Genomic DNA, 18801 nt, shown 5'->3' on the forward strand with positions numbered 1-18801 from the left:
GGATAGGATAAGGAGGAGGGGGAAGGGAGGTAGGAGAGCATCATTCAGTCAGCTGAGGGGAGTCTCTACTCCCCTGGGGAAGCCCCTTCTTTCTCTACCAGGTTCCCTCCACCACCTGGATGACTCAACGCAGGTTGTATCCTGAGAGCCATGTGCCTCAGGGGCAAAGAGCAGCAGGGATTTTGGGGAAGGGGAGGAGCCTTGAAGTCTCTGCCCTGTTTGCTGGGTGTGGGCCACTGACCCCATGGAAAAGCAAAAGCTGAAGTTACCAGGCATCCACTTCCCAAGGCTCTATCTCCCCGGTCCTCGGTTTGTGACCTTTTAAAAAGTTTCTATATTTTGATATCTGTGTTTCAGTATAATTGTTGCCTCTTTATAGAACTTTAAGATTTGTGAAGCACCTTACAAATATTTCATCTGAACCTCAGAACAACCCTGGGAAGTAGGGGCTACTGATATCCCCATTTTACAGATGAGGAAACTGAGGCCAACAGAGGTTAAATGATTTGCCCAGGTCATATAGCTAGTAAGTGTGTGAGGCCAGATTTGAACTCAGGTCCTCCAGACTCCAAATTCAGCACTCTGTTCATTGAATCACCCAGCAGCTTATTAACATCCTCTGTATTTCATGTTATGCCTTATTCTGAAAAGGGAGTCATGCCTTTCTCATTTACCAGGCTGCTCGGTGGGTCCATGACACAACAAGGGTTCAGATTCCTTTCCCTGGATCCCTAGGATTCCTCCTGAGGCTTATCTGGCCTCCTTGCTCACTTGAACCCTGATTGTCCCTTCCTTAAGCTGTCAGTCTGATGGACTGATTCACACCTAGACAAATAGAGCGGGAAACATGCCCTTCTAGAGCCTAGGGACAGTTTCATACTTTGTCTTTGTAAATCCCCAGTGACTGGCACATAGTTGTTTAATAAATAAATGTTTGTCAATTTTATTTTATTTTGTTGCAAGGCAGTCAAGTGTCTGAGGCCATATTTGAACTCAGGCCCTCCTGAATCCAGGTCTGGTGCACTATCCACTGCACCATGCACCTGCCTTGATTACTTGATTTTAGGGAACAGATATATGTTTTATTTTGTTTTCTTTTCTAGTTTTAAAATTAAATTCCAATTTTATTTACTTTGCATTTGTGTATTTTAACTGCTGCTTTCTAGAGATACTTGTCCCTAGCCACTACAGTGATGGGAATTTCTAGCAGGCAGAGGTGATATTTTGGGGGCAGTATTGCAGTTCTCTTGAAATCCTGTGCATAGACCCTGATTCCATCTGCCTCTGGTGGGAGCAGGAGGAAAGTAACTTTTTTGGCTTCTGCCTGTTGTTATGGGTTGTTGTGTTCTGCCTGTTGGTTGTCCATCTGGGAGTGATGGGGTTCTGTTGGCCCTCCCCCAACTCTTGCTTCCTCTTGCAGTTGCATCTCAGCCTGAAGATCCTGGCGTGGCGGCCCGGGCCTTGGCCTGCATAGCTGATGTACTGGGTTGCATGGCTGGGGGCCATGGGGGTCTTCGAAGTGGACCAGCAGCCAACCAGGAGTGGGCCCTGGCCTTCCAGTACCTGGAGAGAGGGGACGTGGCTAGGGGCGTGGAAGAGCTTGCCCGTGAAAGGACCAAATGGCTGGGCAGGTGAACTTGGGGTATGGTAGGGATAGGGAGTGCTGAGCTACTCATGGGGATGGGGTAATGAATGTCTAATAATAATGTTTACAATGCTGATAATGGTTTCTCCATTAGGATATAAGCTCCTTGAGGGCAGAGACTGTCTTGTTTTTTCTTTTTATCTCCAGCACTTAGCACAGCGCCATCTGTATGTCTGTCTACCCATCTAATCTGTCTGTCTGTCTTCCCATCTAATCTGTCTGTCTGTCTACCCATCTAATCTGCCTGTCTATTCTACTCTATCTGTATCTATCATCTATTATCTGTCTCTCCTCTATCATCTTTCCTTCGGTCCTCTATTTCTGTCTTGTCTTCTGTCTTTCTCCCTCCCTCCCTCTTTCCTTTCTCTCCATCATCTATCTCTTGATCGCTCTATCCTTCTTTGCCTCTCTATCTCTTTCTATCCATCCATCTACCCCCAATCCATCTTTCATTTTCCATTTTTCAAAGCTCTGACTTGTCAGAGAGCTTACCTAGTCACTCAGCTAGCTGGGCATATAGTCCAGAATAGAGCCCAGGTCACTTAATTTCTAGTCCAGCCTACTTTTTTTTTAGATTTTTTTCTAATTAAGTAAAACCTATTTTCTTTCTCTCCCATCTCTCTACCCCATTAAAAAAAAAAAAAAGAAAGAAAGAACCTTGGTAACAATTATTTGTAGTCAAGCAAAACAAATTTCTTCATGAACCACATCAAAAAACATGTTTGATTGCGAATGCTGAACCCATTCCCTCTGTACCAGAAGGTGGGTAGCTTGTTTTAAGCTTTGCCCTCTGGAGTTGTGGCTGGTCACTGCATTGAACAGACTTCTTAAACCTCCCCAAGCTATTTATCTTTCCAGCGCTCTTGTTACAGTATAAAGCGTTCCCTTGGTTCAGCTCACTTCGCTTTGCATCTGTTCATACAAGTCTTCCCAGGTTTCTCTGAAACCATCTCTTTCATCATTTCTTAGTAGTACAATAGTCTTCCATTACATTTACTTATCATTTCCCAAATGATGTGGTCCAGTTTTTTTTTTCCACTTTATCAAACCTCCTACCATAAGGGAAGAAAAAGGTGGAGAGTAGAACCCAAAGTGTCTTAGGACTAGGCCTGCCCCTGGGCCGGTGACATCCTTAGCTGTATAATGGGAGGAAGGATGATGCTAGATTGCCTCTGAGGTCTTTATGGCTCAAAGAGTCTCTGATCTTTTCCTCCCATATGGTGTTTCTAGGCCAGCCCTGCTAGTGAGAGCTGCTCGGCATTATGAAGGAGCCGAGCAGATCCTTATCCGCCAGGCGGTGATGTCTGCCTGTCGCTTTGTCACCACGGAGCCAGTTGAACCCCCACCTCTTGGACAATGGGTGGTGGTGGAATGCCCAGCCCGGGTGGACTTCTCCGGTAAGAACTATGCCCTGTGCCCCAGGGAAAGCTACTCCCTTTGCCCCACCCAGAGTGGTTGGATCCCTGGGCCTCAGTGAATTCAAGGATCCTCCATTGCAGGTGGCTGGAGTGATACTCCGCCCATCACCTATGAGCATGGAGGAGCTGTGGTGGACCTGGCCATCATGGTAGATGGGAGGAGGCCCATCGGGGCGAGGGCACGTCGGATAGCTCAGCCTGAGCTGCGGCTGTCAACAGAGGCCCATTCAGGTGCAGTGTTTACCGAGCTTGTGTGCCAGAACCTGGAGGATCTACAGGATTATTGTCAGCCACACGCACCAGGTGAGAACTTCTGTTCCCAGCCAGCTCCCCACAATGTGTACAGAGACAGGACCTAGGTCCCCTCCTTCACCTTAGTGCTATCCTCTGTAAAATCAGAGTAGATGATCTCCGAGGCCCCTTCCAGACTCCTGATCCTATGGTTCTCTGAACCTAGAGTCTGGAAAACCTTACTTCAAATCCAGCTTCACACACTTCCTAGCTCTGTGGCCTTGGCCAAGGTCACAAGGTCACCTCTGCCTGCCTCAGTCGCCTCATTTGTAAAATGGGATCATAATAGCACCTGCCTCCCAGATTCTTGTGAGGACAAACTGACATGTTTGCAAACACTTAGGAGAGTGGCTGATGCATAGTAGGTGCTTAGCAAATGCTTATTTCTTTTCCTCCCCTTCCCCTTCCTCTTATTAACCAGTGTAGATCACTGGATTAATCAACAAGCATTCGTTAAGCATTTGATGTATTTCAGACACTGTACCAGATACTGGGGAAGCAAAGCCTCCTTATTTTCAAGAGCTTCATCCTAATGAGGGAGACACCATGTGCCCTTATAGGTATAGAGAGAGCAGAGGGATGGTCTTAAAGAGGAAGTTAGTCATACAACATGAGCATTTGTGCTGTCTTAAAGGAAACCAGGGCTTCCAAAAAGCAGATATAGGATAGAGTTCATTCCAGACAAGGGGTACTGCCAGTGCAAAGGCATGGAGATGGGAAATGGAGTGTTGTGTATGAGAAACTTTAAGAGAGCCAGTTGACTGTAGCATTCATGGAACTAATGTACTCAGTTACCTAGTCAGCAAACAAGGAAGAGTAAGGTAGGAAAGGGAGTGAGTTCAGTTTTGGAGAGGTTGATTTTGAGGTACCTGTGGGACATTCACTTTGGCCATTGGCGATGGCTGGTACTGGAGCTCCAGACTAGGTCTGGATATACCTGAGAGTCAGCTGAATAGAGCTGGTAATTAAAACATGGGAGCCTATGAGATGGCCAAATCAGAGAGTGTAGAGTGAGGAGAGGAGAGGGGCTCAGGACAGGGGCTTGGGGGATCCATCAAAGGAGGCAGAAGATCACACAAGCAGTCTCATGAAAACCCGAGGAGGAGAGGATGGCCGACTGTCAGATGGTGTAGAGAAAGATGAGAATTGAGAAGGTGCTATCAGACTTGACAATGCAGAGATCATTGGTCACTTTAAGGGGAACGAGGGAGAGCTTAGGCAACTTCCCGCCTTTTCTCCACCATCTTGGTTCCACCTCCATTGGTCACTTTGGAGAGAACCATTTCAGTTGAATAATGAGGAAGGAAGCCAGGTTTCAAAGGGCTTAGAAGAGAATAAGAGGAGGAGCAATGGAAGGTGTGTAGGCAGCTTTTTCTAGGAATTTGGCTAAGAAAGAAAGAGATAGAAGCTGAAAGCTTGTGGGGGATGAGAGCTTCAAGTGAGGATTGTAAGGATGAGAATACTGGTAAAGTGGTACTTCAGAAATGGGTGCTGGCAAGTTTGCACATGGGTTTGGATTCTCGTTGTACCCATCACTTACGCTAATATTGTTTTCCTCTCTAAAAAAATTCTGTTTATCATATGGGATGACTCTTGGGGAAGGAGAGGGATACGTGGGATGCTATGGAGATATAAGAAATAAGACCAATTTAAGAAAAGAAACGTGTTGGATTGGGTTGGGATGTCTCAGTTTGGCTTGGGGTAGGGGTTTAGCTCTCTTCTCCTCCTCCCATTTCCTTGCAGGGGCTCTGTTGAAGGCAGCTTTCATCTGTGCTGAGATTGTGCAGCTTCGGTCCCCGGAGTCCCTGCAGACCCAGCTTCACCATGGCTTTGGGGGTGGCTTCGAGCTGCACACGTGGTCTGACCTGCCTCATGGCTCTGGCCTGGGTGAGTGGCCCGTCAGTCAGCCATGCTGCCATCGGTCTGGGCTCTGGCCCTACTCCGTCCACCCTTCCACCCCAGACTCTTGGCCATGGCCCCAGCCTTTTGTCTCTTTCTGCCAGTCCCTTCCCAGCCCTATAAGGTGCTAAAGCAGATGCCACTTTCTCCTAACACCACAGGCACAAGCAGCATCTTGGCAGGGGCAGCCCTGGCAGCCTTGTATCGGACAGCGGGTAGAACAGTGGGCACTCAAGCTTTGATCCACGCTGTGTTACATCTGGAGCAGATGCTTACCACTGGTATGATGGGGAAAAGGAGGGAGAGAGGTTGAACTTTGTGGGTAATGGAGCTCAGGAAAGGAGTTGGGTCAGGACCTCAGCCCTTGTAAATGGGGCTCATCCAGAACTTTTCCAAGGGCCAAAAAACATCAGCAAGCACTTATTAGGTGGATACTATATGCAGACACTGTCCTAGTGTGTTGGGAATCAAAAACAAAAAGGAAATAGCCCTTCCCCCAAGGAGCTTGCATTATCACCCATGACCTGGTTTGGGGGGACCTTCATCTCATAATATGCACATGATTTGCATGGCATTTCCATCTCCCTGCATACCTAATACCCACCGTGTATCTGGTCCTTTTTAACTCTTTTAGCCATTTCTTGGGGATGTTGAGGGGCTGAAGACATTTGGAAACTCAATTGTAGCCTCCCTGGGTGCTTGGCATGGCTTTGCTATCAGTTCCTTGGGTTCTTTTGGGGAGGGGGAAGACCTTCTCTGCTCCTGAGTTTCCCCTGAGCCCCTGTGCCCATACCCATGGTCAGAAATGGGAAATTTCACCTCCTCTACTTGGGGGTTGAGCGAAGGGACTATTCATTCATTCACTCATTCATTAACTCATTCATCAAGGATATTTTCCTGGGCTGGATACAGCTGATCCTGGTAAGCTGTAATTATAATGATCATATACAGCGCATCTATTTATAGAACTTTACCATTTACAGAGTTCTGAGACTCAGCAAGGTTAAGGGATCTGAACCGAGTAGCACAGATTGTAAGCACATTTCAGACTTTGGTCTTTTGGCTCTTTCCTCTTTTGTTACTCTAGATTCAAAGCCCTGAAGTGAGAGGATAGTTTGCTTTCTGTCTTTTAATTATGTCCTATTTATCTTGTACATGTCTTGCTTTATATATTTGTGTGTATGTGTATAAATATATAGGTTTATACATATATGGGTTAAAAGCTCCTTGAGGGAGGGACAGTCTTTTTCCTCCTTTTAAAAAAAATTCTATATTTCGTTAACTATTTCCCAATTACACATTACAAAATTTTGAGTTTCAAATTCTCTCCCTCCCTCCTGCTTCTCTCTCACCTGTTGAGAAAGCAAGCAATGTGACATCAGTTATACAGGTGAAGTTGTGCCAGATAATAACCCTTAGCATTTCTTTCTAGCTAATATCCCTAGTGAGTGGCACACAGTATGCACTTCATATTTTTTGAATGAATGAGTCAGAGAATGAGAGTGTGGAGTCAAAGAAGGGGCTTGGGAGGTATGGCAAAAAATATTTTACCAGCGACAGGGCCTTGGGACTTGCAGGTGGTGGCTGGCAAGACCAGGTGGGCGGCCTTGTCCCAGGCATAAAGATAGGACGTTCGAGGCCCCAGCTGCCATTAAAGGTGGAGGTGGAAGAGATTTCAGTGCCTGCCAACTTCATACAGACTCTTAATGAGCACCTACTCCTCGTGTACACAGGCAAGACCCGATTGGCACGAAACTTGCTCCAGGTAAGCTCTTCCTCTAGGTCAGTGTCTCCCTGACCCACTACATGGATTGAGGAGGACAGCTGTTGGGGAGTGAGGCCTCATTTAGGACCTGTGTCCACACCTAAGCATTTTCATTCCTTTTCCTTTTTTGCCCCCATCACCAACTCTAGGATGTACTGAGGAACTGGTATGCCCGGCTGCCTGCTGTAGTGGACAATGCCCAAGCTTTGATGAGAAATGCTGAGGAATGTGCTCAGGCCTTCAGTCAAGGTAAGTCCTCTGAGGAAGGGGGAAGGTCAAGGGAGCTCTCCATCAGGCATCTGATCTGCTGGTCTCTGGGGTGGGGGAAGGAGAGGAACCCAACAACCTTAACCTCAGTGACTAGACAGACTTCAGTGGGACTTGGGATTGAGGACGTCCAGGGGAGATATGTTAGCTGCCATCATTGTCACTCATATTTCCCCTACAGAGTGATAGACCAATGCTGAGTTTACCATCTGGTGCCAGCCACCCAAAGTGGAAACAGGGAGAGCTGGGAGAAGCAGGACTGCATAGATCTCTGGGTGTACTTGTAGCTATGCTCTGGCTTGAATTGATCCATGCTGGTCTAGCCTAGGCCCTTCCCTGTGCCTAACCTGTCCCACATACTTTTTTAGAGGCTGTTCCCAGGAACCATGGGCCTGGCTGCCCTGCCCTAGAGGACTCAGAAGAGATTCTGGGCCTCACAGCTCTTGTTGGCCCTGGGGACTGCCTCCTGCTCAGCAAACTTGACCTCCAAAGCTGAGAAGCAGACAGATCTGAGAATGCCCAGGGCTGTCTGTGCTATGTCATTGCAGGGAGCCTGCCCCGTCTGGGCCAGTGTCTGACTCGGTACTGGGAACAGAAGAAGTGCATGGCTCCTGGCTGTGAACCCCAGGCTGTGCAGCGCATGATGGATGCCCTCAAGCCCTATGTGTACGGCCAGAGCCTGGCAGGGGCTGGCGGTGGCGGCTTCCTCTACCTGTTGACTAAACAGCCCCGGCAGAAAGAGGTCCTCGAGAGAGTGCTGGCCAAGACAGAGGTACCCGCTGGTTCAGAGTATGGGTGAGGAATGGGGAATGGGAATGAACAAGGTTCATGGGCTTAAATGAAGTTTGAGGCTCCGAGTCACCCACTTTGATAGATGGTTGGAGCTCCTTTTTCTGTGGGGCCAGCCCCCCAGGCTTCTTTGGGGCCTCTCCATCTCCTAGAGAGTCTTTCATGTGCTTTGCTTCCCTCCTAGGGCTTGGAGAAATACAGCATCCACTTGGTGGAGGTGGACACCCAGGGCTTCACACTGCAGCTGTTGATCCATGACGCTTCTGCCTAACATATCCTAGACTCCCAGGTCCTATTCCAGCGAGGCTCCGTTGTAATGCCAGAAAGGGTAGAGCTGGAACTTTGTGCTCAGTAAGACCTGGCTTTTTTGCTTTCCTCCATAGGAAGAGGCAAACACCATTTAATTTTGTTTCTCTCTGGTGGCCAGAGCAAAAAATCATTGGGACTTGAGACAGCAAGCATGCCCATTCTTTGAGGAAGGGCCTCCTGGATCCAGAGCTGACAAAATGTTTGGGATTTCCCCATCCCAGCAGACATCAGCATGGTCTTGGTCTCAGCCAGACCCGAGACTGAAGGGCCTTACTCATCTCTTTCTCCTGGCATGGAGGCCTAGGGTTCAGAGCCCCAGTGGCCCCCACCTTGCTGGCCAATGAGCATGAGCTGGTCTCCAACCCCACTGTGCTTCTGATGTGAGCGGGGGGAAATCCCCTCTCAGTGGGAACATGCCGTCCCTTGTCAAGGTTATGCTGCTAATTCTGTCACAACTCATTTCTATAGACTGGATGAACTGACATTTATGAGGACCCAAAACTTAGGGTTTTGTTGGACTTTAGAACCACTAGGCCCACTGTCCTCTGGTGCTTCTCTGGCAAAAATGGATCAAGTATTTAAAGAAATTTTATGCTCATCTAGCTTAGTCTTCTCATTTTGAAGATGAAGCTGAGGTCCCCAGGCCATACAGGATCACTGCTTGCTGACAGCAGTTCAGCCTAGCCACCCCCTCCCTACCCAGAAATCCAACCAATCATCCCCTCATGCACCTGACTTCCCACACCCAGTGGCCCTGTGAATCTCGGTCTTTTCTTTTCCTTTTTCTCCAATGCCCCTCTAGGATATAATTCTAATTTTCTGCACACTTTGGCCCAATTGCAGAAAGCATACTAGGGAGTTTATTTCTGTTCCCTCCAGAGTAAACCAAAGGAAGCCAGGCTTCTCAGAACTACTAATGTAGTAGCAACTCTGCCAACAGGTGAAGGAGCAGGGAGCAGAGGTATGATCATTTTGGGGATGGGGAGGCTGGGGCTTCTACAAGGCTGACTCACTTCATGCCAGCTGCAATGAGTGTGGTGGGATGCTGTCTTCACCCACACCCAATTCTCTAGCCTAGGGCTTGGAGCTGGAGAGGATACCGTACAAAGTCATTGCAAATTCAGGTTTTAACAAATGAATGTTGAGTCACATGCTCTAAAGGGGACACAGAGAACATCTGCACAAGCTGCTGCCAGAACCAGGCCCTTCAGGTTATGATTTTTAGTGGCAATAAACCAGTCATTCTTTAGGTGGTCCTAGGAAGCTTGTTGCCATTTCCCTGTTTCATCGTGGGACACTGAGGTGGGACTTATCTGGCTCTCAGTGAGCTGTGGCAGAGGACGCTCCTGCTGGGGTGGGTGGGAAATATGGGGTTTCAGTAGTCCCCACATGCTGCTATCTGTCCTGAGGGGAGCTGGAACTCTCTGCCCTCATACACTTCTTTGATCCTTCCCTTGGCCCTTCTCTGAAACTAGACACCTAGCAGCTTTCAAGTCTCAGTCTTTATTTAATGTGATCCCTAAAGATAATGGAACATTCACCATTTCCTCTACTGTTCTCCTGCTGCCCCAAAAGTCCCCTAAGAGGAGACTATTGGCCCAGCCTTGAGGGAAATGGAATTGTTTTCTGTAGTGTCTGAGGGCTAGTGGCTCTTCTCACCCAAAGCAGAAAAATGGCCCAAGTTCTACATTCTGGTCACGACCATACTTCTAGCCTAAGATTTGGCTTTTTTCTCCTCTGCAGGGAATGTATATAGGGAGTGGGGTCCTTCTTGGATGTAGTCAAACTTGGAAGGCAGAGAGATATCTAGTTTACCTGTTTCTAGAAAGGGAACACACTGGGCCCTCAGACATTACTGCTACGACAAAGGGACAGCCTGCCTCAGGCCTGCCTGGACTGCAGCAAATCCTAGGAATTTTCAGGCTGACAACTCTCTGGGCCTTCACTACTAAGACACCCCCCCAAAACACATGGAGTTGGATGGACTTGTCCTGCCAGCTACAAGCGAAGCCTCTTAATGTCTTCACTGCGGAAATCGATGCGTAGGGCCAACACCTGGCGCACCTCAGCAGGAGTCAAGCGCCATGTGAGTGGGCCTGAATTGGCACCCCAGTAATCCAGGATTTCTGTCACCTGGAGTGGAAGGCCAGAGAAGCAAGTCAGCAAGGAAAAGGAACATTCCTACAGACAGTCATTGCTACCAAGGGGAAAGCCCCATGGTTCTTGTTCGAGGAGTACGGGATGGCCTCAGGTCCTCTCTGACCCCTGGGTGGCAGTCTCCTGAAGCTTGGCTCCTTCCCAAGCCAACCTTCCCTGGCAAGCTAGAGGAGCTCTTGCCAATCCCAAAGCCTCCACTCACCCTTTCCAGATTGAGGATGGTTGCCATCTGGGAAAGCCTGGCAAACTTGTCTCGGATGGTCCAGGTGGTCACTGTGGTGAGGTAGGCGACAAGGGACCTCAGCTCCTTGTCAAACTGCAGGCCACCCAGCTGCAAGAGACAAAAGCCCAGGGAGGCCTTTCAAACTGGAGGCCTAGACCTCTGTACATCTGTCTGCTCATTTCACCCAGTAAATGTAGGAGCAACGCAGGGTGCTGGGGTGGCGGTAGGCTCCAGTGTAGAAACTATTCCAGGCACAGCTCCTCCCCTCATGGATCACAGCCCAGCAGAGATAATTAGAGTAAACAACATGCCAAACAACTTGCTGTGTGAGGTCCAGGAGGGTCATTATTATGAACCAGAGGAATTAGGACCAATTTTCTGGAGGAGGTGTTTTTGAGCAGGGTTATAAAGGGTGGGTGGGAATTAAGCAGGGAGAAAAGGAAGAAGGGCATTCCAAGTAGGGGGAGCAAAGGCATCGAAGGAGGAGAGGATTCATGTTTGAAGGACAAAGTAGTCTGGTCAGGTTGAGGCAGAAAGTAGAAGGAGGGAAGTTAAGAGGGGAGAAGGGCAGAAAGTTGAGCAGGTGTTAGCTTGGAAGGTTAGGCAAAGAAGTCTAAAGAAAACAGAAAAGCAAGCTTCCGTGAGTGGTGGCAGAGGTTCCATGGGGCCACATAGCACACCGCTCCCTGAGGAGGGTGAGAGGAAAGCAGGTGCATAGGATTTTTAGGACCACATCCTCACAGGCCTTACCCTGTTGAAGGTGGATTTCAGCACCACTTTCTCCAGTTCCATCGAGACAAGGCTGGTCATGTGGCTGGTGAGGCTGTCGTAGATGACAGGGGAGAGCCCGGCCTACGCAGAGGATGGACATCAGCTTAGGGCCCCAAGCCCTGCAGACAGAGGCTGCCCTGTCAGTTGGCACTGCAGGGAACAGCTCTAAAATTCTGAGGCCCACAACGCTCACCTTGAACTCAGCCATTTGCTGCTCGAGGTTAAGGATGAACTGTTGCACCCACGGGTCATTTGCTTCATAGTCATTGAATTCTTCCTGATGTTGGGAAGGAAAACAAAGCTCAGTGCTTTTTCTGCCTCCAGTCCACAGGACACAATGAAGTCTCTGCTCCCCTGGGCAGACATCCCTTTGGGGGGCTCTCCGACATCTTTCCCTGCTCCCCGGACTCATGTTGCTGAAAAGGAGTCTGAGCTCCCTAGCTGATGGGAAGACTGTAATATCCCAGTAATGTAACAGTCGAGAAACAACTCATCCCTGTAGGATGGCTTTGAGCTTGGCTTTCTGCTCCTGCTATGGAAGGGGCTCACGAGCACCTGGCCACATAATGTGCTGGGGCTCCAAGTGTTTTATTCCTTCCATGTAATGTGTGTTCTAGGAGTGAAAATACTGGACTAGGGGTCTGTAAGTCAGGAAGAGGTCAAGAGAAAAGCAAAAGCTGTTTATAAACAAGGGGATAAGTCAAAGCGATTAGAAGGTTCGATCCATTAAGACTCAGAAGCTGCAGAATTCCCTTCAGACATGCCCTCCTAATTAAAACCTCTATAAGAGCAATCTCTATGCAGAGGGGGCACCATGCTTCCTAACGAGTGATGGGGGATGTGAGAAGAAGAGGCGATCACAGCAGGGTCCTACCCGTCTAGTCACAGCATCGATCCTGTGGAGAAGGGATTGCAGGGATGTCCCTGGGTGCTCACAAACTGGACCTGAAGTCAGGATGATGTGAATTTAATACTATCTGATGACTGGGCAAACTGCTTAACTGCTGCCTGCCTCAGTTTCCTCATCTGTAAAACGGGGATAATAACTGCATCTCCCTTCCTGGGTGTGAGGATAAAATGAGATAATATTTGTAAAGTGCTTTGTAAAGCTTCAAGCACTATCTAAATTAGCTATTTCTGTCCTCATCACTGCGCTCATCATGGCCAAGTCCCCAGGACAGAATTACCTCCTCAATGTTGTGGGAGACAGAGAGGAAGATGTTGATCCAGGGCTTCACCTGTGGCTTGATGGCAGTGCTGTTCAGTTCCGTCAGGCCTTCCTGCACCAAGGACAAGGCAGGGTGAAATGTATCTGACAAGGGATGGTTGCCAGGTCCCCTCCACTCCCCCACCCCCTGCTCTCCTGTGGGCTGATGGCCTGGCTCTGCCACGGAATCTGCAATGATAAGGAATGGGACCACAAAAAGCTTGTTGGATTTCCAAGCCCAGTTGTGATCTAAACAGGTTTGGATAAACCTTTTGACAGACATTGTAGACTTCTGGGTGTTTGATGATGTCAAACACTTTACTTCTAAAGGCAAACACTCCAATTTCATGTAGGCATTTCTGAGCTGTCTGCCCATGTGCCTGTGGTGCTGCTGGCAAGCTGCAATACCCCTGCCCCACTGGAGAAAAGAATGTTAAGCAGGCTGGAGGGACATCTTACGACACACTCCACAACAAATTTAAAATCGAAATACAACCTAAATATTAGAGATCTTTCAGTAGGATAAAAAATTTGGAAAAGAAGCAAATTGTACTTTTCAAAGATCTGGGTATGAGATGAATTCTTAGCTAAACAATGGATAGAAGTAATTACAAAAGATAAAATAATTTTGATGACATGATTGATATTAAAAAAAGCTTTTGCACAAACAAAATTAATGCATCTAGAAAAGAAACGAAATGGTCACAATTCTCAAAAAAAAAAGAATTGTAAAGAATGATATGAAAGAATCCTCAAAATTACTAATAAGAGAAATGCAAATCAAAACAACCCTCAAGTTTCACCTGTCACCCAGTAAATGGGCAAAGATGACAAAAGATGGGAACAGTTAATGTTGAAGGGGTTGTGGAGATACAGACACACTAATGCAGTTAGTGGACTGGAGAATTAGTATTACCATTCTGGAAAGTGATTTGGAATTATAAAAATAAGTGGCTAAAATGTCAATACATTTTTTGAGCCAGAGATTCCCTTTGAGACACATATTCCCAAAAATGCCACCAAGAGAAAGGCTCCACAAACACTAAAATATTTGTAGTGCTTTCTGTAGTAGCTGAACTGCAAGCCAGATAGATTCCACATTAATTGGAGAATGGCTCACTGAAATGTTGCAGTGCTGTAGGAAACGACAATCCTGATGAATACAGAGAAGCACAGAAAAACTTACGTGAACTGATAACCTCCACATGTCCAAACTCAATGTGGTCATTTCAGATTGGCCAAGTAGTTACCTCCAACACAACGTGTCCAGAATAGAACACATTATACACGACACAAAGGGAAGTAAAGAGCCAGGAAAACAATGCATATGATTACAATAACGTAAATGAAAAGAACCACCACCACAAGAGGATAAAATATGAATACTGCAAAATTATAAAGAACAAGTTTTTGGTCCAAAAAGAGAGATATGAGAAGACACTTCCCATCACTCCTATGCAGAGGTGGGGGTAACCCCACAGGTGTGGAAGACGCACGTGTCAGATTTTTTTAATATACCGATCAGTTTTGCTGTACTTTTTTTTTTTTATTCTTTGTTATAGGGAACTGCTCTGGGAGGACAGGGACATAGGAGGCCATTTAAGCAATATAAAAACTGAAGGTATCAATACAAATCTATTTTAAAAAAAAATTTCGGCACCATATGGATTATTTTTACTTAACTTTTTCTCTTTTGTTACAAGGGAAGGTTCAATTTCAGGGTGGGGAATTTAGGAATGTAATGTAATCCAAAAATGTGATGTAAAAATAAAAGGCATCAATAAAACTCATTAAAAAAAACAACTGGGGCTTTATTCCTAAGGATCCTTGTGAGTTCAATGACTGTGGTTCCCAGCTAGCTAGATTAAAAACAGTCAAGTCAGTGAGTCAATGAACATTTATTAAGCACCTACTTACTATGTGACAGGTACCGTACTAAGTGCAAAGGATAGAGACAGGGGCTAAAGACAGTCCCTGCCTCCAGGAGCTAGGTCTGATGGGGTGCCAACATGCAAACGACTGTCCACAAACAGGATAAACTGAAGATGATCAACAGAGAGAAGGCACCACAGTGAAAGGGGATCAGGAAAAGCATATTGTAGAAGGGGAAATGCTAGCTGGGAGTTGAAGCCAGCAGGTGGAGATGAGAAAGGAGGTCCAGGCATGGCAGACAGCCATCAGTAGCTGTGAATGCCACCTCCTGCCACCACTGTTTCCTTCCTAAGCTGTGTGCAATGAGGCACCGCAGTTTGAGTGTATGCCAGTGACAGCTTTCTCAAGGCGACAGATGGGATCCTGACCAAGAGGCTCGCTGGTCCTAGTGGGGAGGGTGATGAAGCCTGTCCAGGCACTTACCTGTAGGAGATCTCGGAATTTGTTGGATACAGCAGCCAAATCAGACAGGCAGCTGTCAAATTTGGCCTGGGCCTGCTCCCCTCCAATCCCTTGGCTAAACAGCTTGGTACAGTCACTCTGGGGGACAGAAACAACCTTAAGTACATATTTAAGTATGAAGCCAAAGAGATGCCAATCTGACAAATGAGGATGGCACCAAGCATTCTCATACAAGAGGCTCTAGGAGTGGATGGAATGTGTTAGAAGGGACTGAAATGAGACTCGAGAGACTTTCCTTTTCCTCTCCCCAATCTCCCACTAGCATCAGCGCCTCCATTTCTCATGCTGTGAATCTCAAGATTGTAGAAACCAATGTGCTAGGAACAGAAGCTGCATTTGTATCCCCAGCGTTCATAGGAGGTAGTAGCAGGACATAAAGCTTCTGGTCTTGGCTGCGTAATGGAGAGGTCCTAGAGAGCTGCAGGACAGGTCTGCTGTCCGGGGGTTCTTAGAGCTGCTTTTACAACTTAACAACAACTCAGACTGATGAAGCATTTTATTTCTAGACATTCCCAACAACTTTGTGAGTTAGGCAGTTTAAGTATTATTATCTCTGATGAGATTCAGAGAGGCAGGGGACTTGTCTGAGGAGAGGAACTGAATTCAGAGTCCTTTCACTATACTTCACTGGCTCCCTAAGGCATACCTGCCTTTGCCATTGTGGGATGTGGATAAGTCACATCATGTCATGTCTCTGGGCCTCTGTCATCAGCTGTGAAGCTGAAGGGAGTGTGCACTCTAAACATAAGACGTGTGTTGATCTAATGTACGGCTAGATGACCCTGAGGACCCTGCTGCACCTCCAGCCTTCTAACAGCCTTTTAGGAGATCCTATGATGTTCCAGTTCTAACCAGAGAAATTCTCTTTCATTTTCTCCTCTTTGGTGGTACCAGGCTAACCAACCTATTAAATCTGAGTTTAGATGATTTCCTGAATGGTTTATCATCACAATACTATGATAACAGATAAAAGGGAAAAGTCAGGAATTCTTAAAACAGAGAAGATGAATTCTAAACTGGAACACTGAAATGATCTTTTAAATCGCACTGATACATTTGAGAAGGGGCCTCATCCCCTCCAAAGTACTCACCAGGGTTTAGAGCTGTGGAGGTGACAGGTCTATCCCCCATTTTGTTTCTTTGGACACATCTGACATGTTAACACTGATTTCTCTTGGCCCTCATTCTATTGATCTGCCCATACCTTTCCAGTCTCCTTTGCTGATTCACTACCTCAGTCAGAACCCCAAAGCTGTATCCTGAGCCTATTCGGCAGTCTCTACACTTGCACTCGGTGACCTAATTAGCTCACATTAGTTCAAGTACCATCTCTATGCAGATGATAATTACTGGATCCACACATCCAGCTCTACTGTTTCTCCCAAGCTCCAGGCCCACATGACAAACTGCCTATTGGTCATTTCAAACTGAAGTCCAGTAGTTATCTTTAACTTATCATTTCCCCCACCAAGTCCTCCACCCCTCCAAACTTCCCAATTAGTGTGAAGGGCACCACCATCCTTTTGGGTCCAGTAGGTTTGTGGCCATGGTGTCCTAGAATCCTCATCTGCCCTACACCATGTGCCATTTTTTACCTCCACGTTTCTAGCATATGCTCCCCACGCTCCCACCTAGTACAGTCCTACATCACCTCTCACCTGGACTGCCATTTGGTCTTCCTGTCTCAGGCCCCTTTCCTACTCTGAGCCAGTGGCCACTCATCTGCCAAAACAGACTGAGCATGTCAGTCCACTACTTGACAAACTATAGTGGCAATAAACTCTAATCTTCAGGATAAAATATACATTTCTATTTGGCATGTAAAGATCTTCACCACCTGGCCCCTTTCCACTTCCCCTGCCTTCATACTTTCCCCTATGCACTCTGTGATCCACACATCAATCCTCTGTCTCTGTGAGTTGGTACTGGCTGCACCCCAGGCCAGGAGCTCTCCCACCTCACTCCACTTCTTGAATCCTTGGTTTGATTCAGATTCAGCTCAGATGAGGGCTTGGTCTGTCTACCTGTTAGTACAGTCTGCAAACTACCCGTATACACTTATGTTGCTTCCTCTGTTAAGGCTATAAGCTAACGTTGAGGGCAGGGGCTGTTTTACTTTTGTCTGTGTCCTCAGTACCTAGCCCAGTGCCTGGCACACAGTAGGTGCTTAATAAATGCTTTGTGACTGATTTTAAATCTGCACCCCAGTCCCCTATCTGTGCTTCCTCTCAGGGGCACCAAGGCGTCCCAGTAGCCAGTGCCCTCCTGACTCTGGCTTGCTCTGCTCTGATGGCTGAGTCGAATCACTGCTCTTCCCTGGTCATTAGCCTTGTGCCAGACACCACTAAGTTCTTCTATTCAGGACAGGGGCAGGAAGGTCATTTGGGTGACTCTCCTTTCCTGATCCTTGACAAAGCAACCGCGACGTGGCACTTGGTTGGCTAATAAAATGTTAGCAACCAGCTTTTCCCAGAGTTTGGTGAAAAGAAGCATGACAGGACAGCCAAGGTGCTGGGGCTGCAGCATTTACCAGCTATGTGACCTCCTCCTCAGTGTCTTCACTTACAAAATGAAAGGGTTGGACCCAACCATCTCTAAAGCCCTTTTTGGCTCTAAACTTATGATCGTGTGATTATCAACCATCATTAATAAGCAATCTTACTCATCAATGTGCCTGGCAGCCTGCTTTATACCAGAGAAAATCATAGTCCCTAACACAGAAGTACTAGGTACTGAAGGTTGATGATTCCAACATACCTCCAGCGTTGTCTTCAAAGTGGAGATGTTCTCGCTACAGACTTCTACATTGTTCAAGGTCACCTGGAAAGTGAAGAAAGATAAGCAGAGTTGCTTAGAAGTGGGGCACAAATCTCACTGCCCCCCACTGGAATGCCAGATAAATTTTAAGTGGCAAGGGAAGATATCTTCCTAAGGGGATGAACTAGGATTCAGAAGGGTAAGGATGCCTGAAAGAGCCAGGGTCCCACAATGCCTCCTGAGCCATCTCCAGCTGCCCTGATGCATATCCAGATGTCACAGGAGAAGAAAGTGAGGTTGGTGACCTTGCATAGCCCTCCCTTACTCAAATCAAAGTCAACTGCAAGTCATGTCATCATCTTGACGTCACGGTCCTCTTTGAGAACGAAGGACAAACACAACAACAGTAAGGAGACCCCATTATTTGCCTCATCTGGAGTAGGTACTTTTTTGCTAAAAAGGTAAAATAGTCAGGATGAGTATCTGACAAGGTCAGCAAACAAGTTTTGTTCCCACAGTGAGGCCAGCAATGACCAGTGGTACAGCAAAGGCAATGCACTCCCATTTCTGAGGAGTAATGGTCACCACATCTCTTTATAAACTAGCTGGGATGCAAACATGGGCTGGGCAAGCCAAGGAGCACCAGATCACCAACCCTAGGTCAGGGTTTGGTTGTTCCATTCCTTCATTTGAGACCTAATTAGTACCTACTATGGACAAGAACCTGAACAGGGATCTGGAAGAGACTGCAAGAATCACTAAGACATCATTCTTGCCCTCCTGAAGCTTACCATCTAAAGAAGAGACAGGATGTGTGAGTAATTCTAACCACAGTATCTGGAAGTTCTCATTTTGAAGATGAGAGCCAAGGGAAGCCCAAATAGAAGTCTGCAGATGATAAAATGATGC

The 18801-nt window shown here is 47.1% G+C and overlaps 2 protein-coding genes across 4 annotated transcripts in view; one reads left to right on the top strand and one right to left on the bottom strand.

The window, feature by feature from the left end:
- FCSK (fucose kinase) overlaps positions 1-8462 on the top strand; it is a 31448-nt gene extending 22986 nt beyond the window's left edge. For all 3 annotated transcript variants that reach the window (XM_072636582.1, XM_072636581.1, XM_072636583.1), the window contains 9 exons: positions 1421-1631; positions 2876-3042; positions 3145-3366; positions 5098-5241; positions 5415-5534; positions 6831-7018; positions 7168-7267; positions 7834-8057; positions 8259-8462. In XM_072636582.1, the coding sequence (XP_072492683.1) occupies positions 1421-1631; positions 2876-3042; positions 3145-3366; positions 5098-5241; positions 5415-5534; positions 6831-7018; positions 7168-7267; positions 7834-8057; positions 8259-8345 (1463 nt within the window). In that variant the 3' untranslated portion in view covers positions 8346-8462. The remainder of the gene's footprint in view (positions 1-1420; positions 1632-2875; positions 3043-3144; positions 3367-5097; positions 5242-5414; positions 5535-6830; positions 7019-7167; positions 7268-7833; positions 8058-8258) is intronic.
- Positions 8463-9870: 1408 nt separating this feature from the next.
- The window catches only part of COG4 (component of oligomeric golgi complex 4), a 32751-nt gene continuing 23820 nt past the window's right edge, over positions 9871-18801 (bottom strand). Inside the window, exons 13-19 of the mRNA XM_072636584.1 lie at positions 17893-17955; positions 15097-15213; positions 12722-12814; positions 11728-11811; positions 11514-11615; positions 10743-10871; positions 9871-10516 (exon numbers count right to left, since the gene is read on the bottom strand). Of these exons, the coding sequence (XP_072492685.1) occupies positions 10382-10516; positions 10743-10871; positions 11514-11615; positions 11728-11811; positions 12722-12814; positions 15097-15213; positions 17893-17955 (723 nt within the window). The 3' untranslated portion in view covers positions 9871-10381. The remainder of the gene's footprint in view (positions 10517-10742; positions 10872-11513; positions 11616-11727; positions 11812-12721; positions 12815-15096; positions 15214-17892; positions 17956-18801) is intronic.

Source organism: Notamacropus eugenii, chromosome 1 (genome assembly GCF_028372415.1).
Source record: "Notamacropus eugenii isolate mMacEug1 chromosome 1, mMacEug1.pri_v2, whole genome shotgun sequence".
Lineage (NCBI taxonomy): Eukaryota > Metazoa > Chordata > Mammalia > Diprotodontia > Macropodidae > Notamacropus > Notamacropus eugenii.